The following is a 23,137-nucleotide window of genomic DNA, read 5'->3' as shown; positions in this document are numbered from 1 at the left end:
AGTGGGTGAAAAACCTTCACCCTTTGCCAGAAAGACCACACTCCCTCAAGTTAGGAGGAAAGATTTCCTCCCCTTAAAACTCCTGTGAGAAGGCATATATGGGCCCTGCTGCAATATGCGATGCAGGTGAGGGTGGTAAAAGCGCACTGTGGTACCAGGAAAATTACATTAACTCAGAATGTTAATTGTGAGGTGAAGGGGAGGAAGGTGATAAAAAAGGTCCCTTCTTCAAGTTAGGATGCTTGAGTAATCTGTAAATGTACCAGGCTAGTTAAGATAATGTATTTTTATTAAGGTGTGGCTTCTTCTTTCTGCTTACTGTGCCAGAAGGAAAAGTCAACTGGGATTCAATCATGTTAATGATGGGAGCAGAGTCCCCTGCTCAACTCAGAAACCTCATCCAGTGCTACACAACATTTTCTACCACTAAAAGCATTCCTAATGTCAAGCACTTCTGCCTTTGGCAATCTACTATGGTCTCAATTTAAAACTTGCATCATTATGAAAACACTGCTGCTTTCAATTTCTGTTTTGATGTGATCCTAATTACAGATACAAGATGATTCTTAGGGGTAACCAATCCTGACCATATCTGAGGATGTTTCACAGCTTTCCTAAATACCTGAAGGGTGAAACATTTGTCCTGTTTGTACCCAAACAGCTGCACAAGCATTTTGAATTAGGAACAAATATAGCAAACCCCAGATAAGATGAAAAAATGTTGGTTCTTTGTTGAAGCATACCACTAAACGAAAATACTATACATCTCCATAATAGCTCAAGGGAGAGGGAAAAACCCCCAAAACCTAAATAACAACCAAAACCCCCCATACAGCCCCTTCAACACATACCACAGGTTTGTGCTTGGGTTACAACAAAACCTTTAGTTGTTTGCTTGGGTTTCAGGGATGAGGAGCTCAATCTAAAAGAAGTTCCTCAATCCTAAAACTGGAAAAGATCTTTAAATCTTCTAGACTAACTTTCTCGATGTGGCAGCCCACTGTGTTACACCTATTGTCCATCTGCTGAGTGCTGTAACTTGCTTTTCAATAAGGTATTCAAAAGGTTTTGCTATTTAACTCAGCAGCATTGTAAGATTAACACAAAATCTACATTCTGCCTGGTACTCTGCCTCAGCCCTTTATCATCCTCGCTGTTTAAAATGACTGCCAAGTGTCTGTTAGAAGCTGTCTGCAACATCCAGCTTGTGATAACTCTGCTATGTTTAAGAGAGACTGAAAAGTCCTTTACTGTATAAATGCACATAAACTGTTAGCACACACTTTCCTAATCTAAGTTCAGCTCCCAAGGCTGTCCTAGGGAGACTTCAAAATGGGATATTTTCCAATTGAAAAAAAGTTACTCTTGCCCCTCACTGCCTCTTCCCTAGCACAATTATAAATAGGAATGATTAATAAATACTTCACCTTGTTTGAAGTCAGCTTGAATGAATGTTTAATCTCTTAATAGATGTTTTCAATATAAGTAATTTGTCAGGATGAGTTCTGAGTCTTGATATCTGTATATACACATATACATTGAAAAGTCTTTATATCCTACAAAGAGCCTCTGTCCGTTAATGTTTCATACAAGGTCAAGGTTGAAATGTGTCCTTGGCCTAAATCATTTGAGCAAGTAATGGTTAGGGCTCATTTCACTGTTTAAATCAGCTTTACTCTTGATGTTGATTAAACCTTAATTTTATGTTTCCTATAGTTACTATTAGGGTTCACAATAAATGAATGATGAAAGGCTGCAAGTCTCCTTGTTTTTCCAAAACCTATTTGCTAGTTCATATATTTATTAGGCTGCAGAAAGCGGGCTTCAATGTTGTGGAAGTTTTCCAATTGCCTGTGAATTCTGTGTTTAAAAGAAAATATACTTAGTAGGAATATTTAGGTTAGTTGAGTTCGGGTTTTTTTTCTTTTTTGCTTTTTAAACACAGCTGTAGTTTTGGAAAGTCTTGAAGTCTGGTTTACATCATCCCTATTAAGTCACCATGGTTAGATGTACTCTAGGTCTTTTGACAGTTGCTAATTATGTTTCCATGTATGATTAGGTTGATTTTGCAATATTAAATTAAAATCTGAAGAGCTTAAGAACAAAGAGAGCCTGACATCTAAAGACCAGTTTTGCAGACTAGTCTGGATTTCAAGTAACAAAAACTGGCTCTGCCACAGGGTGAAGTCAACAAGCTATGTACAGGCCAAGGTCCAGATCTGAAAACAAGAGTGTCTCTGCCGGTGCTAAAGGAAGAGCAGTTATAAAAGGGATAGGATGTGTACAATACAATGCACGTATTAGCAGAGCCAAGACTTTTGGGGAAGGAACCAGAACAGTCTTTTTCAGACTACCTTGCTAACTTTCAAGGAGAGAAATTAACTGTACATACAAAGGCAGCCTGCTTTGAAGTTTGGAGCCAGACCTATGAGCTTATTTGGGGCAAGTGTGATATTCTTTACATCTTGGCTTTTGCATCTCCAGTTCAGACATCGTTTAGCTGTCTCCAAGATGCACTGCAAGGATGCTTTTGTTAAGACTATACAAAGGCACACCTATTCAAGCTGCCAGAACTGCACAGCACTATTATCCTGTCAAGGAGACGTACAAGATGAGTTTCATAAATCAATAGATGAGCCTTGACAGAAAGCTTTCTTGAGTCCTTAGAAGGACACTGCCTACCAGTGCCCTTGAGGTCTCCTGGCCTTGGATGAAGTCTATGGGAAACATCTTGCTAATATCGTCTGCTTGCATGACTCTTTAGACCCTGGGAAAAGAAAGAGGGAGGAAATCCTAAAATACTGGAAAATACAAGCAGGATGGTGCATAAACTTTGTGTTGTTATGTGTAGTGGTTCAAGCAACCATCCATAAAGTATTTTTTAAAAAATAAAAGTCACAAAACTAGCTTCAAATGTTTGAGCACTAATGTGTATGAAGTGGTAACATGCTAAACATATCAGAAATCACTTAGAGAAATGTATTCAAACAGCTTAACAAACCAGTGCTGTTAAATGTGTAATTCATTACATGAAGTCTTGAAAAAGCCTTTAATGGTTTTGCTTTGTTTTTGGATATTTGGAGAGGGTAAGTCTTTTATAAGGAAAAAATTGCTTATTTTTTTCACCATTTATAGCTGGAACCCAGCCTAAAAATTTTAGCAAGAAGAAAAGACTTCTTTCTTTTTTCCTGATTTAACCTGTTTCATTTTCAGTTTTAGTTATTATAGTGCCTGGTCTTGGTTTTACATTTCTCACAGTAGCAAAACTCCACTGAGGTTTCAGTCTTAACAACAGACTTAGAGCAGCATTTTACAGTCCATCTCTTCACCTCTAAAACAGAAATGCATTTCTTACATCCAACTCTGAGGTGGTTTTTACAACTGTAATAAATAATAACTCTAGGTAATTCCCTTGCTGTTCCTCTAGCAGCCAAACACAAGGCTAACCAAAAAGGATTAAAAAAAAAATAAAAGGACAAATAAAAGGATACATTTGGAATTGGCAAGCTTGCCAAATAAAACATCACCTCAACAGGACCATGAATTTTAAGCTGAAATGTAACAGCCATGAATATAACCCTGACACATGGGAAAACAAAAGACATTTTTCCTGCCTAAATGCCTGTTTGGTACATGCTACCTAAAATTTCATTACTGTAAAAAGTGGAAACATTCTCTGTTTCAGCCATTTAACACCACAACGGGTTCCATGATTTAAATTAACCTTTTTCTTTATGTTACAGAGGCACAACTCTGTTAACAAGATCTCCAGCTGTATCACAATTAATTTCTCTAACTTCTCATGCCCTAGACCTTGTGCTCCTGCCCTGTTCTGAAGCTCTCTCCAGGGCTTGGAGTGGCATGAAGGGCTTCTTTTGGGGTGCAGCACCCCCACTGAAATAGCTGAAACATCTGCACCTCTCAAAGTGTTTCAGCTGCAAGAGGAGAACATGGGTCCCGAAATCTGAGTCTCTTATGAATGAGACTTAGATTTTTAATAACATGCAAGACCAGATGACTCAGATGTGACTCAAGTTTCTAGCGCAGTGGTGCTCAAGGCTAAGGATGTACCAAGCAGACCAGTGTTCTGCTCAGGGAGACTGATTCCGCGTTGCCACTTAACGCAAAAAATTACTACACCTACCTGGTGCCAAATTTTCTCCTCTGTCAATCAGCCTGAGCAACTGCTGTTGGACTCTGACCCTAATTACTAAACCATAAACCATTCTACCCCACTTTGCTCTCTCGAAGGGCCAAGAGTCCTCTGACGTTAACCACATTTTCTTCCTTCTTTACTTCCATTACTTCTTGTGTGCTCTGCCCATGACTGAGGGAGAGCTGAGTCTGACAAAGTCGGGTTGATTTTTTTCACATTCAGTGCTGAGCTCCCTATTAACATCTCTAACTTCAAGTCAGTAACTTGAGCTTTGTCCAAAACTCCTTGTGTTTAAGGAAAGCCACCAGGGACCAGCTCCTCTCGCAAAGAGTAACAGCATGAAAGTACTGATTGCTTTTGCAAAACCTGACAGTGATATTATAAAGTACTACCATTCTAGCAATTGCATAAATTGCATATAAATGGGACAATTAAAATGTGTTAATTTGTTTTAGATCCATCAAGTTACACTGGAGCCTTTTAAATTAAAGATATAGTGAATTTAGCTGCCTTCAACACTAATAACAAGGATGATATAGCCGGCTGGGCTTTGGCTGTAAAATAGGGGACTATGGAAGTGTGGTTGAAATTATCATGCCTGAGTACTGATGTCATGTACTGATGAGTATGTGCTGTACCAAATAATACAAATTCTTTTTCCCAGTCAGAAAAACATATCTGCAAATATTCAATGTTATTTTTCCCCTGGCAATTTAAAAAAATTAGTTTTAGCATATTGCATTGTTTCTATACTAAATAGAACTCCAAGAACAAAAGTGTTTCTGTATTGCATAAAATCATTTTGGTCTGAATGTTCTTTAGCCTATTTTCTTCCTAAACTATTGTTTAGAAGTCATGCTAGACACACACCATCCAAAACATAATATATTTGGTCTATAGCTCTGTATTTTCTTTTAAATCACTATTCTCCTGTGATGACATGGGCTGCATATGGTGACTTACACTTTTCCAGACAAATGTCTGTACCTATAACATGCATCTGCTGAAGACTGTCTTCAATCATGTGAACTCTGTACAAGCAAAACAAATGTTTCTTGGTCTTATATTCTCCTGCAGGGTTGTCATTCAAAACAGATTTTGATTGCACTACAATGCAACGTATTCATGTTTTTGTCATAAAACTAAGACTTTTTTTTGTTTGTTTCCCCTGTAGTTGTCAGTAAACTGTCTTAATTGATTTGGTCAAATTTCAAGACAGAAGCTACGTAACAAAATAAAGGGGGGTAGTTCTTTGAAAGAGCGTCAGAGAAAGAGAAGAAACTACAAAGTCTTTCATTAACACTTTTTCATCAATACTTCTGACAAGGGCCTGTAGTGACAGGATAAGGGGGAATGACTTTAAACTGACAAGGCCTGGATTATATATTGGGAAGAAGTTCTTCCCCGTGAGGGTGCTGAGGCCCTGGCACAGGTTACCGAGAGAAGCTGTGGCTGCCCCATCCCTGGCAGTGTTCAAGGCCAGGTTGGATAGAGCTTGGAGCAACCTGGTCTAGTGGAAGGTGTCCCTGTCTGTGACAGGGGGCTGGAACTGGATAAGCTGTAAGGTCCTTTCCAACCCAAACCAGGCTGGGATTCTACGATTTCTATGAAGTTCTTTTTCCTTTAGCGGCAAGTCTTGAAACTACAGGAAATATCCCCCTGCAAAGGACAGTCTGTCTCTCTCTGTATATGTATACATAAATAGATATATAAAGCTTTTAAAATATTAAAAAAAAAATTTACGTAGCCTTTTACAATTTCATATTTCATTGATAAATTGCTCCACATGGCAGGGAAAAATGGAACATTAATTAAAGGAAATGGGCCAACTTCCACTCTCTTATTTCTGAAGTATCAGTAATAAGATGGTGATTTAACCTAGCAGACAGACCTTTTGGTTAGAGTCTTCAGCTGATTCCTGCATTCAGCAAAGTACTGCCAGTAGAAAGCCATCATTCTTCTAGATACTACACTGGGGCCAGATGTCTCTTGGCACACTTAGGTTTCTAGCTTGAACCTAGGACTGTCGAAATAAGCCTTCTCTGATGGAATGGGGGAACACTGCTAAATAATTGTTTCTTTCTAGTTGTACAATATTTTCATGTTCAGAGGTGTAATGACTCTTTTATACTGTGATTTTACAGTCTCAGTGTGTACTGTCTGGCATGTTGGCTGGCTGTTTTAACCTGTTATCTCTTTTCCCTTTCATTATAAAGACCAACTTGGCAAGTGCAAGACAAAGCAGCTGCTAACAATGTAGCTTATACAACTGGGAAACTATGTTTTCACACTGATTACCCTGTTCTGCAGCATCCACCTGGGGTAAGGCGAATCTACCGACTTCTTCACAACACAAAAGGGAAAGGGAAATGTTCCTATAGCATGAAATATGGTTAGCGTTCAGTGACTCTGAATTTTGTCTTAAAAGAGCAATGTAAACATAACAATATATTAATCATATAACAATTTATATACACATGGGTATGCACTATATCATAGAATGATGAAATGATTTGGATTGGAAGGGACCTTAAAGCTCATCCAATTCCAACTTCCTGGCACGGGCAGGGACAGCCGCCACTATACCAGGCTGCTCAAAGCCCCATCCGATATACATTATGGTGCAAGTTCTGCATAACAAAACCACTATGTATCCCACAATTTTTAAATGAAATTCATGGAATATTGAGATTACCACCATATGAGAAAACACTAGTGTCCTATATGTGCCTTTGATACTGTTTTCATTATATTTTAAAAAATTGTCTAAATGCTATAGTCAAATTGCGACATTTCAGGATTCATCTGTTCACCTCAGGAGGGGACTGTATTAGAAGACATATGATTAAGATTTTATATTCTCTTTTCTGTGAATTGATTGACATTAGACATTTATTTGCCATTTCATAGCAGACAAAAAAAGGGGCATTCTGTAAAGCTGGACAACAACCACAGACAATATGCTTTCACCTAGTCCCTGTCGTATTAAAGTCTAATGCACATTCATCGTAAATCTGCAAAGGAGTAGGAACAGGTACAAAGGAACAAAGATAACCCTGGAAAAGTCTGCATCTGTAAAACTTCCCCTTCTAGTCTTGTGGAATACTTTGTATCTGTTGTTTCTATAATTAAACAAAAAGCCAATGTGATTTATCCACAAGTACCAAATACTTCACACTAACATCACCTTTTAAAATCATTCAGATACTGGTTCATTAATGTGAAGTAAGAATAGAACAGGGCTTTATTAATAGACAGCAGATGTGAATTACCTCATTGTCTTATCTGTGCCAAAGCCCACACTCTGCTATGAAATATTAGAAGAGCATAACCTTTCTCATTCAAACGTGCTTGTAAGAAATAAAAGTATTAAAGTACATTGAGTTATTTTGAACATTATTCTGAGCTCTTAAGATGTACTTCTTAGAAATATTTGAAGAAATGGTTTTAAATGGATGACGATTAGCTTCAGAACTGTCTCATAAAAATGGTTTTAGGATTTCCTAGATTTTGATCTGGCAACTATTTTTCCATGAGAGATCCTGATTAAAACCAAATCAAAACAACAAACAACTGATGATTAGATCTAGCACAAATATTAGCTCTCTAGAATGTAAACTTAATTATCCCTTTGAACTTTTCCAGAGTTATTTTCCATGAAGTACGTTACTGCAGCTCTCCTTAGCACTGCCAAACTGTGCTCCTCCGATGCAAGGGCAGCTGAAGCCACAAAAGAAAAGTGCTTGTTGCCATGTGCTCTCTTCAGTGGGAGCCCTGAGACCCCATGCCCCAAGCTTGTTGACCAAAAGGAGCATGGCAGGAGGGCAGAATGCTGCTTCATCACATGATTTAACTAGATATGTCCTTTCCAGCAAGTCCTCCTTCTGTGCTGTCAGTTATTTCAATTTCCCCCTTCATCACCATCACCAAGGTCTGCAGGTCTAGCTGGTGAGGTGATTCTGGGATGAAGCCTGTTCTCTGCTCCTTTTTCTCCTCCCACTTTGTTTGTTTTGGATTGGTTTTGTATTGGGTTTCTTGGGTGACAGGGGAAGGGTACTGTTTTTATTGCTTTTCGGGGGGGGGGGGGGGGGGGTTGTTTGTTTAGTTGGGGTTTTTTTCTCCTAATCATCTCAGAAATAGTTCACCATTATGGAAAGGAAAGGTGGAGCTGCTACCACTGGTAGGACAGATGTGTTTTGTGCGGTTTGGCCAAGATGAACAGCTGCACTTTGTGTGAGCTGGACTTTCTAACACCACTGGGAGTTTTACTGCTTGTGTCTGTAGCTCACTCAGATTTACAGTGATGCCACCCAGAGCCCAATTTAGGCTTTCTGCTCTGTCTTACACCTTGGCAATTTCACTACAAAATTAAATGAAACTGTCTTAATCCTATTTTATCATAGAGGTACTGGGCCTGTTGCCCTCTAAGACAGCCACCTTTCCCCTGCTGTGAGCAGATAATTCACAGCAGGTTTTGTTTCTGCGAGAGAAAGCTAATCCTCCTTGTTGAGATAAAACTGCATTTAAAATTACATGACTGCCACAAAGAGGGACTCAAAGGACAGAAGCGAGAACAGAGCTTTGCAGTTGACTCGCAGGTTGCAAGCATTAGAAGACAAGCCACATGGGATGGATTTATGAACATGCTGCTTTAATTTTTCTGCCTTTGTGATAGTGGTGGCAGAGTGCAGTGGAGCTGCAGCAATGGGAACTGTCTTTCACCGAAAAGCAAACTCAGCCAAAAAGCCAGAACCACAAATATAAAGAAACTGATACTAATGAACTGTTAAATATGCAAGCTAATTCTTGCTTATAATGAGATGTTAATTTTTTCCAGGTTCAGTTTCTCCACTGTATAAAGCAAACAGCCACTGGAGGTGAAACTGAAGTTGTAGATGGATTTCATGCATGCAATAAGCTGAAGCAACAAAATCCTCAGGCATATCAGATCCTGTCCTCTACTGCTGTAGATTATACAGATGTTGGGAGGGACTACTGTGATTTTGCTGTGCAATGTAAACAAAGGATTATAGAGTGAGCAGTTTCAACATGGGAAAATAAAATCCCTTTTGTACGGCGAGTTTTGTCTGCTCCTGCCACCTTGTGGGGAAACACTGGTTTAACTTGATCTGTAGTTATTTTCGGGGGGGGGGGAGATTTACGTGGTTTTGGTTTTGAAGCAATTAGATTAAGAACTATATGCTAGAAAAAGACCAAATGCAAATGTTTATAATCTCTTCTGAATTTAAAAAGCTTATGATTCTACAATTAAAGATTATAGAAAATATAATTTTGAGTTAATTAAATGTCTACATTTTCTGCTGATTATCCTTAATTAGGCTTAATTATAAAATCCAGTGCAATAATAATCTGAATTTCACTATAGAAACATACTGAAATTCCAGCAGGAGAGTGCAGATGTTGTTTAACCATCTGAAAGTGTTTCAGTAGCATAATACACGCCTTTTCCTTTCCTTCTCTGTTTCCTAGTGTGGATTCCAGAGGCCAAGCAGTTCGCATCAATTATAATAATGCAACAAGAGACACAGTGTTTGACATACCAGCTGAAAAAGTGAGGCCATTTTATGCAGCTCTAAAGGAATTCAATGATTTATTAAACAGTGCAGAACTCAAGTTTACTCACAAGCTGAAACCAGGTCAGTAAGTTGCTTCTCCTTGCAATGATTCTGCAGATGTTTTTCCTAGCAGTCAAAACACTTGAGCACTGTTAGCACTGGTACTGAGAGGAGACTTCAGTCCTTCCAGTACCCATGGTATTTCATACCGTGTCTTTACATTCATCTCACAGATTTCTTTTGCCATTGCTACACTATAAAGGAAAAGAAAAAAAAGAGCCGAGGGAGGGGACACACGACATGACAGTCTGTCTATTGATGAGTCCAATGTATCTTTATATTACATCAAAAACCAATATCCATAGGAAATTGCAACTTGCCATATCAGTAGTACCACAGATGGGAAATACCAGGTGTAAGACTGCTGTGCCACCCCAGTTCGGTGCCTGTTCATTAAATGATACACAATCACATGCTTTTTCCTCTGCTCCACTTGATGCAGAGTATGGACATTAAGGCAAATGAGATGGAGGTGGTTGTGGTGGTTATGACACTTCATTAGTGGGGCACCTTCCCAACGGGGGCACCTTCCCAATGGCTGCAGGAACTGCAGAATATTTGGAGGATGTTACAGATGCACAATGTGCATAATGCCCAAGGAAGCTGAGCAGCACCAGTCTTTGTCTTTGCTTAGCCACCCAATGCCAGTGTAATTAATGCAGGACGAATTACTGAAGGCCTTTGCTGCTGTGCTGCTTCTTCTGGGTGGCTCATGCAAGACATTTGGAGGCAGATTTGCAGATGTGTTTAGTGCTCTAAACTTCAGCTCTAGTTGTACAGGGCTGTGTTTTGAACATAAAACATACTGTGAAAATGCCCCTTACTCTTTAAAGTCTGTGCATCTATTTAACTACTTTGGTCTTAACCTCTGTTCTTTCATTCCCCAGCTATAAAATAAAGATATGAATAGTCCCTCATCTCTCAAAAGATGCTACAAAAGTAAATTCATTAGTGTATCTGACTGCTTCATGTACTACGATGACAGTGTCTTTAAAATGTTGATGAGGAAATAAATCTCCTGTATTGCAAACATGAGATAGTTTATAAGATCACATAATAAATAATAAACAAAAGTACATCACATTACATTAGTACCATCTACCCCATCATTTAATGCATCAAAATGGTGGTAGAGGTGAGCGGGAGAAGGGAAGACATACTATAAGGATATTTAACTGGAGATTTATCGTAACAGTGGAACACAAGGGAGAAAAATTAAAATGGCATGCTCGCCTTCATGATGTGAGTTCCTAACTTTCAATGGCTTGACTTTGTTCTCACAGAGGTCTCTTGAGGAGGACAGCAATGAAGGATATGTATAGTATGAATAATACCAGACTGATAATTAATACCAGATCAGCTTTCACCCTTTTTTTTTTCCTGTGGATTTGCTGCAGTTGCCTTTCCCTTCAAGGCCTGCTTTTCTCAGAGTGGACTCCCCTACCACTCCTGGTTATGCCAGACAAGGAGCAGAGGTTGAAAGCGACCTCCTCTCTCTAGTTGAGAATGACCAGCTAAATTAAAATTACTGTGTCATTGCTGTGTATCTCCAGCCGAGCTGCTTTAAATTATTGCTACCTAACTGATGATAGAAGTCTATCTCCATGTTATCTGTCTGAAGGAATCAACCGTAACACACCGAATATTAAACATCTCTTTACAGGAGACATACTGACATTTGATAACTGGCGTGTGCTTCATGGTCGCCAAAGCTACCCATCGGGTTCAGAAGTGACTCGTCACCTAGAAGGTGCCTATGCAGACTGGGATGTGGTCATGTCAAGACTCCGGCTCCTAAGGAAAAGGGTACTGAAGAGGGACTGAGCTTTCTTCTAACTAGAATAAGCAAAACGTAGATTGTCTAACTTTAATAATGACAAAAAACAATTTAAAAAAACCAAAAGTTTGTTTTCAGACGCTAACAACACAAGTGTATTTTTAAATTCCATAAGAAACCTGTCATTCATAACAATTTAAGATTTTTCTATGTCTCTGAATCCATAAAATGCATTGCTACCTCTGCCAGTTTAATTGCTTTTTAAAATCAGTGTACAAAATGGTTTGAAAGATTATCACTTTACTGGACTGACTGAGTATCCCCATGCCTTCTGTGGCCTCTACAAATATACCTGCCCTCCCCAGGAAGCTTGGAAGGCAGCATCAAAAAAGAGCTTAAATTGTTATCTATTAAAGGTTTGTTATCAACAGCACCTTCCTTTATTTCAGAGAGGCATTCTTTATTGCATAAATCATAACTAGAATTCATTATCAAAATTAACAACCTTTGCTGTGGAATGAATTCCATATACACACTTTTCTAGGTAGAACTCCACTTTAATACAAGATCTCATTCAACAAATGTTATATTCCGCATATCCTGCTGTGTATGTGATGACTATCACAGCCACAAATCATTGCTCCTACATTTCAAAGTCCACAAGCTCAGAAATGATTGATCTACCAGAGAACGTGTCGTATTAATTTTCCTCTGCATTAGGAATACAAATAAATCTCAGTATGGAGGTCACAGATAGGGTCAGAAATCCCATCAGGCACTGTGCACAGACATAATTAAGATCTGCAGGGCAGACAGACTTTGGAGTAAATTCAAGAGGAGGAATGCTGATACTGCTTGGCAGCTATAAACCACAGAGCACAAGAGGTGGTTATTGACTCAGTACCTGACAGAGAAGTGGTGACTGAACTCCGACCCATTTTTGTTACACCAAAAACATGAGCATGCCTCTGATAGACTTGGTCTGCAGGATGTTTTCCTTTTGGTTGTATTTTGAAGAGAGATGACACTATGTAAGAATTGCTGCAGCTGAAGTAGTAGATTTGTTTTTCGTTGAGTGTTTTTTTCAGTATTCAGATGCCAAATTCAAAGAGAAATTATCAAACCTCACTTGTTTTTATACAAAACAATATGTCCCTGACTTTATTTGTCACTGTCTCTATAGGTGTGAGTTAACAGGACAGCCTCTCACTGTGCTGAGAGCCTAATAAGATAACCACACCTCCACCCTCAAAACTGCTCTGTTCAACCATTTTCAAACTCTTCCTTGAAAGTCAAATATATACTAGTTTATTCCTAGGAGGCTAAAACAATAGGATTGTAAAACCTCACATAAGTGATACCCTAACATCAGCCTGCAAACACTTCCATAGCTTCTACTCATCATTGACAGGCAACAGATATCCCAGCCGAATAAACAAATAAAACTGAATAAGGCTTTGATCATGACCTAGCGTGGGGCATTCAAATCCATTCCCCTTTATAGTGAAATGTTTTTATCAAAGTTATGGCATTAAGACATGGCATAACAATACTGGCTTTTAATGGCAATTTGTTTAATAACTAATTTTGGAAACATGAGAAAAGTATTTTTTGCCTTTGCTATAAAACGGGGAAAAGATGAGGAAAGGTTAACGCCTATATTCTGTAAGACACCAGCACTACGGTGTTTCACTGTGATATTTTCCATACAACAATAGAAGGAAGACTGCAGTTTGTAACTTCAAAACAAGACATCTTGGGCTTTATACTGGTGGTTAGGAGGGAAGAGATATTTTCTGCTTTTATTCTGTACTTTTCTAAAAACTGTTTTATTCACATTTATTGACATTTTTGCTTATTAAAAACTACTGTGGAACTGATTACTGTTTTGGGTTCATATCTAATCTCACAGATAACAACTTGTACAAAGATATGAAGACATTATTGTTATTTGAAAGTGTTTGTAAATAAAATTACCTGACTGCTTCCTACCATCCATCTGCCTCATATTTTCCCACCACTTAAAATATCTGGATTAGGGACTACATTAAGGCCAGTTTGGACAGGACTTGGAGAAAACTGGTCTAGTGGAAGGTGTCTCTGCCCATGGCAGGGGGTTGGAACTGGATGAGCTTTAAGGTCCCTTCCAACCCAAACTAGTCTGTGATTGTGTGATTAGACCTGCATCCACTCAGGTTTGTTCTGTATACTTAACATACAGTTAAAATACAGCTAAACCCACAGCTTTGAACAGCTGCTGGGAAAATAAAACAAAAAGTCAAAACCAAACCCAACTGACCAACCAGCCACAGCCCTGCAGAGAAGGACTTGGGGGTGTTAGTTGATGAGAAAATGAACATGAGCTAGCTTCAGCCCAGAAACCACCAGTGTGTTGGGCTGCATCAAAAGGAGTTTGACCAGCAGGTCAAAGGAGGGGATCTTGCCACTCTTTCTGCTCTCATGAAACCCCACCTGGAGTATTGTGTGCAGTTCTGGTGTCCTCAACATAAAAAGGACATGGAACTGTTGGAACAAGCCCAGAGGAGGGCCACGAGGATGATCAGGGGACTGGAGCACCTCCTGTATGAAGACAGGCTGAGGAAGTTGGGGCTGTTCAGGCTGGAGAAGAGAAGGCTGTGTGGAGACCTCCTAGCAGCCTTCCAGTATCTGAAGGGGGCCTATAAGGATGCTGGGGAGGGACTCTTCATCAGGGACTGTAGTGATAGGACAAGGAGTGATGGGTTCAAACTTAAACAGGGGAAGTTCAGGTTAGATATAAGGAAGAAGTTCTTTACTGTGAGGGTGGTGTGAGGCACTGGCACAGGCTGCCCAAAGAAGTGGTAAATGCTCCATCCCTGGCGGCGTTCAATGCCAGGCTGAACAGAGCCTTGGGCGACATGGTCCAGGGTGAGGCATCCCTGCCCATGGCAGGCGGTTGGAACTAGATGATCTTCAGGTCTTTTCCAACCTTAACTACTCAATGATAATAATTAATCAAGGCTTTCAATGGCTCTAATTTTGCACTGCTGGGATTTGTCAGTGAAGCTTTTAACATTTCCCTGTTAAAAGCTCACCCAGGAAAACCCTGAAGTTCATAACTTTATGCCTGAGATATGCCTGAGAGGTGTACTTTATACACCCTCACCTTCTTGAACTGTCTACATTTTCCAAAAATACCAATGTTATATAAATAAGATAATAATTATTTAAAAGGCAGTTTTGCGCATAGCAGGCATACACCACATACACAGCGAAGACAGGCAGGTGTAGGAGTGCTACAGCAGCAGAATCACCCTGCCTGCATGCAATGTTCAGCATATAAATCCTTCACAATTATATATAAATATAATTCAAGCTAATGTATATTCAATAAAGTACTGCGTATAGAATGAAGTACAAATAATGGTCAAAACTGTTCATGAGTGGAAATGTGAAGACCTGTGCAAACCAAATCTAACCTCTGCTACACCACTGTGGGGCACTATACACAGTATAACGGGGGAAGGGTCAGACTACCCATATTAACCTGATGCACAACCAAAACACCGGTTTCTGGCTGCAAACCTGCTGCTCAACTTCTAGGATCCAGCTACTATCTACATCACAACTTTTAATCCTAAACATCTTTGCATATTACCATAGTTGCACAATGAAAGAGAATATTTCTGTAACTGTCTGCAAAGTAGATTTCCTACTGAGTTTACTGATTCCTAGTCAGGCTAAGTAATGGAGGAAGCCCCACATGGGTTTATTTCCCCTTCCTCTCCAAATCCACACTGAAGAATGTGATTGCAAAGCTTTCAGACAGGTCTGGCTTCTGCCCTGCCTGCAATACTGACATGTGCAGGTTACCCCAGCCATGGCTAACAGGTCCAACAGTCTCTACCATTTTACAGCAGCAAGAAAAATTAGTTGGTTTTAGGTGTTTGCAAGACAATTCTGAAGAAGCTTGGGGCTATATACAGAGGGTTCTAATGGACATGATTTCACTTAGCCAGTAGTCCAGGAACCAGAATGCCTTGTTACCTTTGTGCCAGTCATGATACATCAATAATCCAGCCTGTGGCCAGACACTGCATCTAGTGGGCTCACAGCACAGGTGGAGAAACAAAAAAAAAAAACGTATCCATTTTGCTATTTGCAAATGCTTGTTCTCTTTTGTCTTAGCTTTCTTCTCCTGCCATTGCATTTTGTAGCAATGGAAGTTGGATCCAACCCCATGGCACTGTTTCCATGTACATTTTTAAATATATTTTTATATATCAGATTTCCAGGTAGTTTTTAAAGCTTGAGGGAAGCAAGTAGTGTTTGGGGCATATCGGTACACTCACACCTCCATGGCTTACTTCAACACAGCTCTGCTTTAGCCACTGCTGAGCTACCCGCAGCATGTGCCAACTTGCTTTGGCTTGGTGGACAGTAAACCTGAGTGCAGAGAGATTTCCAAGCACTTGCTGTGGGAAGAAAACTGGACTAGCTGCTCAGCTTTGCAAGTTGAAATATATTGCTACATATAAGTCCAGAGTTATTTAAAATGTTATTTGTATATATATATGTACACCATGTATGTACAGTAGGCACTAGCTGCTCCTTAATGCTCTTCAGGTACGTAAAAAGGCATTTGGCAATTAAGCTCACACTCCTTTGGTACTTTCAGGTTCATTTGCTTTATTCATTTTTACTGTAGGTTGGAGAAGTAGTTTCAGTCATTAAAATAACGATCACTTTGTGACTGATTCTTCCTTACTCCAAAATACCATCAGCTTCTATGTTACTTTTACAAGAGCACATGCTGCTGCTTAAAATTCACACTTCTGTAATTTCACAGCAAATTAAATGCACCCTTTCATCACAAATGCAAATATATTACTTCTGTGTGCTGGTTTTGGCTGGAAAATATGTATTTATTCTGCACTGTGTTTTCCTCTGAAACAAATCAGAGAAAGTGCTTTGCAATCTTGTCTCAAATTCTCCCTAAGACAAATAAGTTTTTATTCTATCTACACATTCATAAAGCTAACCATCACCTCAGGGCAAGTCCGTATTTGAAAGATTCATGCTGGAAATCTGAAATCACTTTTAGTAAAAGCTAACATAATAAATATATTTATACACACATTTTAAACTGTCAGCAAAAATCCCCCCACCCTGTTGTGCCAGTCCAGTAGCACACAACAGACCGAAACACAGAAAGAGCACAAAAATCCCCTTTAAAAAACAAATATAAACAAAAAGTCCACTGTGGAGACAGTGTTCTCACAGGAGAATGGATAATTGGTACATAAACTCTGAAAATCCTGAAAGATACAGCAAGGCCATGAGAGGCCTGAGGAAGCCTAAACAAGCAGATAAGAAGAAGCTGGATTTCACCGAGTTAATGAGAACTGTGGAGTGTTGGCAAGCTTTCGAGGTCAAGTTGTCACACCTGTGCTTAACCAATTATATGTTAGTCACTAAGGGTCTTCAAGACATGCATCCAATCATAATATGCCAAATCACTGTAAGGGCATGTAAGAAACAGTATTTAAGGGGTTAAGGCTTTGTAATAAACGGCTTTTTGTCTGATCATATTGATCTCTGACTGAGTCCATATATATTCTGCGGCAGTCCACCCCACATATAAACAAAAAGGAAAATAACTCACAACTGCTCACACAAAACCTATTTGTCTATGCAACATCTGATTAAAGTCTAGGAAAGGAAATTATCAAAGCCAGGGAACTAACTACATCAGCTATAGAAAATAGCCATAGGATTAGACTTTAACTATAGCACAGACATAGCAGCTATATGGGATGTTTCCAACTAAAACCATTCTCATTATTGGACACAGGATGAGATCTAAGAGAAGTGGATGAGGGCATTTTACAGCCACCCTTCCTGCCCTGGTGCTGCTGCTGTGAGGACCAAGGTGTGGGCAGGATGGTGGTACCACTCCTCCTGGAGGAACAGGGAGAAGAGAGGGTACCTCCCAGTCTCCTTCAACATCTCCTGCAGGATGGTGCTGGGGAACAGAAAACACACCTGGAGCAAAAAAAAATTACTGTTTTCTCTGGCTACTTACAAGGATCTTCAGCAGAGCCATGGCAATTCAGTGGCCACAAGGCTGCTCCGCATTTTGTCAAGGGCATCTGGTCAGTGAAAGGGTTAGGAGCCGCTTTTGGGATCTTTGGTAGGATATGAGCCGATTTAGTTAGCAGAATATATTTAAAGTCGAATGTTTCATGTATTTTTAATGGCATTTTTAAATATGTGTCTGTGGCCAATAGCTTTAAAGCAGGCAGAGGATTTTCTTTGTTGCCATGCCACAATACATGTCTTTTTGTCATTTACTCAAGCAAAACAAGGCAGGAGGTCTAACATGTGGATAGCAGAGCGTGGTTTCTCTATCATACTTTCTTTTCAAGCAGCCATTTAGATCAATAACTACTCGTGTTGGCAGTAATCAAGCTATGTATCTCTTTCAAGTTATTTCTGGAAGCATTAAAAGCAGCAAAGAACACAGAGCAACAGACATGGAGAAGACATAGCAATTCTCAGAGTATGTCATACTCAGATTCTGAAATCTTGGCCTGCTGTTTTTTCTTTAATCAAACTGGAATGTCATTAGGAAAATGTGCCATATAATGCCCTTGAAAGGAAGCGGGTGAGGAGCAGGGTGCTGCAGCAAGCTCTGCAGTAGCATACCTCTGAAACGCTGCTTGTGATGGACAAGCTGGTTTAACTCTCAGTTTTCATCCATTGCCATTCTTTTCATCATTATTAATTGAAAAAGCATAATTTAATTGGTTTCTCATAATGAGTAACTGTCAAAGCTAAAGGAACCAGCAGTGTCAGAGGGCAAAACATTGTCTCTTATAATGTGCTTCACTCACCTCCAGAGCTAAGCATTTACTTCTGACTTTTTTTTCCTAGTCAGGTTAATTCTTCTTGAGTAAGAAGCTGCAGCAAAGGCGTAACCTCTGGGGTACTTCAGAGTCTGCTTCTGGCTACATGTGCTGTGGGGAAAGCTCCTTTCCCACTGTGGGATTTAACCAGCCTAGCAGATTTCCACTTGGTTATTTGACTTTCTTTCCCTGGACTCAGTGTTCGCAGCCTCATAGCAGCAGCAATACAAACACAAGCTGCAGCACAAAGCCATCTTCTTTGTATGGGAACTAAGTGAAGGCCAAAAGCTAATGTTCAGGATTATGCCTGTGGTTAAACTAGGACCTTGGGTATCGAGTGTTCAGTCACTTTTCTGGGAATTTTCTGGGAATTCAGATGAAATTTGTGGAAACATAATGAGATCAACATCTTGTGGGAGATAGGCCATTAAGGGCCAGTGAGAATAAGTGTGGCTGGTGAAGTTACAGCCTTACCCTAGCCAGAGGAAGACAGTTAAGTCCTGTTCCATTTCTGGATACAACCTGCAACCTAATAGAAGCCAAGCTGTGTTAAATTCTCCTAAGTGAAGTTTAACCTTCAAACCCTTCCATAGCTGGAAGCCTTGCACCAGCCCTGCCTTCCCCCATCCCTCAGCCTGCTCACCATCCCTGCCGTGGTGTACAGGATGGAGAGCACACAGCTGGGAAGCATAGCAGACAAGGGGATGCCAAGGCTCAGGAGAATTTAATCTCCACCACACGAGTAAGGTAAATCAACATGATAAGAAAAACAGAGCATGTTGCTGCAGCCCAGACAGATGTTTGCTGTCAGATGCATCACACTCTGTACAGCCCAGCCACATGTGCTGGAAAAGCACTTTGCAGATGATTTATCACATTACTGTGCCAATAGAGCTGAAGAGCCCCCTGAAAGTTTTCCATTTAATACTAATGTGATCCTCCCTGACATTTTCTACATTACTGCTCAAAGCAGTTCTTGGAGCAGGGAGGGAACTTTGACGGTTCCCTGGCTTGCCAGCAGTGCTACCCACTAAGGAGAAGAAACCCATGTTAGGCACTAACAGTCTCTCATTAAAAGTTGGGGAGCTCTGCATCCACCTCTGCATTGCTCTGCCCTTTGTGACTTTCAACCGTGCAGAGCTCCGGTCCCCAGTGCAGGGCATAATGCGACAGTGGAGGGAGCCCAGAAATGGCAAATGCCCAAGTTAGGAAGAGACAGGGTCATAGCATTGTGATATTTAAGCAGATCAGTACCAACAGCTCTTCACATGATCACTCGCTGAACAGGGAGTCCTGGGGAGAGGCTGCGGCTCCCAACAGCTTCTTGGGCAGCAGGAACACTCCCTCAATCCACAGGGAAAAGAGAGCTGCCTACCAAGGACAAACCTCTAGTACCTTCTGCAGAAATTAATAACAAGTGCTATTGATGACCTCATGGCAGAACACTTAAAAATAGCTAAAGAATGAAAAGCATGTAGCCACTAAGAAATATGCTACATAGGTAATCATATAATTACATGGGTACATAGAATCCCAGGCTGGTTTGGGTTGGAAGGGACCCTAAAGCTCATCCAGTTCCACCTCCTGCCATGGGCAGGGACAACTTCCACTAGACCAGGTTGCTCCAATCCCTGTCCAACCTGGCCATGAACACTGCCAGGGAATGGGGCAGCCACAGCTTCTCTGGACAACCTCACCATCAGTGTCAGTGCGCCTCACCCCCTCACAGGGAAGAATTTCTTCCCTATATCTAATCTAAACTTCCCCTCTGTCAGCTTAAAGCCATTACCCCTTGTCCTACCCCTACATGCCCTTGGAAAAAGCCCTCTCCATATTTTTTGTAGGCCCCCTTTAAGTATCGGAAGGCTGCTATAATGTCTCCTCTATGAATATTCCCTATGAAACCTAATGCTAGGTACTCCAGGAATAATCTACATTATGGATGTACATTTCCCTCATCAGACTATCCACTTTTAACATTATTTATGCTGTCAAAGTGAGGTATAAATTCAAACAGCCAGCAGTCCTGGTTCAGTGGTGGAAAGCATGCCTTTATGCAGTGCAGTTAGAAATGCCAGAGGGCTGCCGCCCAGCACCCAGAGTGGCACAGCCACACGTATATGAAGTTGCAGGACACACACACCAGGGGACAGGCTGCGAGGTGTCATCCAGAGCTGGACGCACTAGAGACCTTCAGCATCTCACTCCAGAGCTTTGGTTAACAGCCACCTCACTCTGTCTATTCAGGAGGTAAGCCTACCAAGACTCAGCATACAGCCATCCCACTCTGACTTCAGTTCAGCTCCCAGCATGCTTGCACCCCTGGCAGCACATCCCACCTGACCCACCTGAGCTGAGCCGAGCAGTACCAGCACAACCTCAGGGACCAAAACCAGAGGACACCTCCCCAGCAGCTCAGGTGCTGCACCAGACACCCATGCAGATGTTCCAAGCATCATTCACACCTGCTGCTGCCTGACCACCAAGCAGAAGAAACCCATGTTAGGCACTAACAGTCTCTCATTAAAACAGGGAGGACCTCTGCATTGCTCTGCTCTTGATGACTTTCAATCGTGCAAAGCTCGAATCCCCACTGCAAGGCACATAAAACCCCAGAGCTGCTGAGGACAGTGGTGACACGATGTGTACATTGTCTTACATAGGATAGAAATTAGGTTTCCAAGTCATGGATCCAACTTGAAAAAATCACCGTAGTGCAGGCTGAGGATTAGTAAGCATTGCCACAGTCTCCTCTGACATTTGTTACCTTCTACAGGAGGCTTTGTCAGGGTTATGGACTAATGGGTCTGATCTGCAGCCCAGATCTCCTGGAAGTTAAACAGCACGTAGGGCAAGCTTGGCTCTACAACTGCCTCTCCTTATCAGATCAAATGTCCCATCTAAGTAAACATATTTCCATTCTATTTTTTACTCAGAGGTTTATTTGTCCAGAATAAAGTGAAGAATCAATAATCCTTGAAAGACTCCTTTTTCCTTCCAAGCATTTTTGTTTAGTCCACATGGCCTATAAATCTGAAAGTGTCTTGGACAGAGGCATAGCTCCAGTCAGCTTTATGTGACCAAGGAGCCATATTCTATGCTTTGTAGCTAGCGATTTTGGCAGTATTTTTAGTCTCTTGTTTAGGAAAAGAAAGATGGGATGAGCTCAGATTTTCTGCTGCTGTGAACAACCATCCTCACTCATAAGCACATCCCTCACTGGTCCTTGTGGAGAGGGAAAAAATGGTCTCTCAAGAAGAGTTGTTGAGCATACAAGTGGCGTGAGCTCATGGACTCCTTTCCTTCACAGAGCAAGATTCAGAAAAATTGAAAAAATTAGAATAAAAATAAAAGGACAAGGAAAAAGTGAAACAGCGACGCCTCCTCTCACCCCTCATGATCCCCTGAGAGCCCCTGCCCACAAGAAGAAGACCCAAGGACACTGACCCAAGGACTTGTGCAAGGGCCACCACTCTGCTCAGCTAAGGGCAAGGGAAACATAAACCACAAACGTGTGTGAGAGATGGCTACCACAGTTCTAAGCACAGACATCAAACCAGGAATGAAAAACACCATGTTCAAAACCCAGCACTGCTGCAACTGCTCCATTAATGTGAATATATTGTTGAACTGAGAATGGAGGAGCTTAAGTGAGCTCCAGTTCCTTTCTGGGTCAAAATAACCTTTGGCATCGGGGTACCAGCACAGAGCAAAGCTGGCTAGATATGCAGAGAAGGGCTAATTAAAACTTTCTTAGACTTCACTAATTCCAATGATCACCACTGCAGAGAACACAAGTGTATGGCACACTTGAGGACAGGGCAGCCGTAGCAGCTCTGTTGCTGTCTGAGCAATAGGCGTATCTGTGAGAGGACACCCCTCCCACCAGGAGGTCAATGCTACAGAGGAGTCCTTAACTCCAAGAACAGAGCCTCAGGAAGGTTAAAGCCAAAGGGTGGTTTGCCCTTGGGCCAGCCAGTGTCAGAGCTCACATCCTCCCTCTCCGGCTGCAGGGAGCAGAGACAGCAGTACTAAGGATAAACAAAGCAACCTCCAGGGGTGCCAACATCTGAAAGCTTTGCACTATGTCTCCACCAAGCCAGGCCCTGCACAGGGCTGTTAGGATCAAACAAGGCAGAGACTTCTGGTTTTACTATTCCACCCAGCCCAGCAGATCAGGGCTGATAGCACAGCAAGACTTCAAACAAGGCTTCGGATCTGCTGCTTGAACACATTAAATGTGGTGCTTGATTTCAACGGAGTAATGGTGTTGGACGCCACTTGGCTGGTTAAACATGACTCTCCCAGTAGATATGTACGTTTTCCTCCAAGTAACACTGTGTCAACACAAGCTCTCATTTTCCTCCCACACCCTATCAATACACACAAAAGCACACAAGCACACAAGGCAATATTGACTGATGGAGTTTGAGAACATGAGTTTTCAACAGGAAAGTCAACAGGAATTACTTTTTGGACACTTGTATTATTTGAGTTGTGCAGAATGAACATGCCGTTACAATTCATGTTTGAAAACTTAACATTCACCTGCAATCTATAAGCATGGAATCAGCTCCATCAGAACATCCTTTGAAGACCATTTTTGCTTCCAATGTAATAGCCCTGAACAGCAGAAAATCTCATTTGGATCAAGGTGGAAAATGCCTTTGGAAATCAATCT

General features: G+C 41.0%; 1 protein-coding gene and 1 long non-coding RNA gene across 2 annotated transcripts in view; one reads left to right on the top strand and one right to left on the bottom strand.

Annotated features, from left to right (window-relative positions):
• The window catches only part of BBOX1 (gamma-butyrobetaine hydroxylase 1), a 27,612-nt gene extending 15,933 nt beyond the window's left edge, over positions 1 to 11,679 (top strand). The window contains exons 4-7 of the mRNA XM_057414430.1: positions 6,373 to 6,478; positions 8,994 to 9,190; positions 9,647 to 9,813; positions 11,456 to 11,679. Of these exons, the coding sequence (XP_057270413.1) occupies positions 6,373 to 6,478; positions 8,994 to 9,190; positions 9,647 to 9,813; positions 11,456 to 11,616 (631 nt within the window). The 3' untranslated portion in view covers positions 11,617 to 11,679. The remainder of the gene's footprint in view (positions 1 to 6,372; positions 6,479 to 8,993; positions 9,191 to 9,646; positions 9,814 to 11,455) is intronic.
• Positions 3,186 to 23,137, bottom strand: LOC130601981 (uncharacterized). Its single transcript, XR_008972786.1, has 3 exons — positions 23,005 to 23,137; positions 20,805 to 20,931; positions 3,186 to 3,329 (listed from the first exon to the last, which is right to left on the bottom strand). It is a non-coding gene; the product is annotated as an uncharacterized LOC130601981 (long non-coding RNA).

This window comes from Pezoporus wallicus, unplaced genomic scaffold (genome assembly GCF_028554395.1).
Source record: "Pezoporus wallicus isolate ANWC-B61680 ecotype Strahan unplaced genomic scaffold, APGP_CSIRO_Pwel_v1 contig_5967, whole genome shotgun sequence".
Taxonomy (NCBI): Eukaryota; Metazoa; Chordata; class Aves; order Psittaciformes; family Psittacidae; genus Pezoporus; species Pezoporus wallicus.
This window is presented reverse-complemented; position numbering and strand designations above follow the sequence as displayed.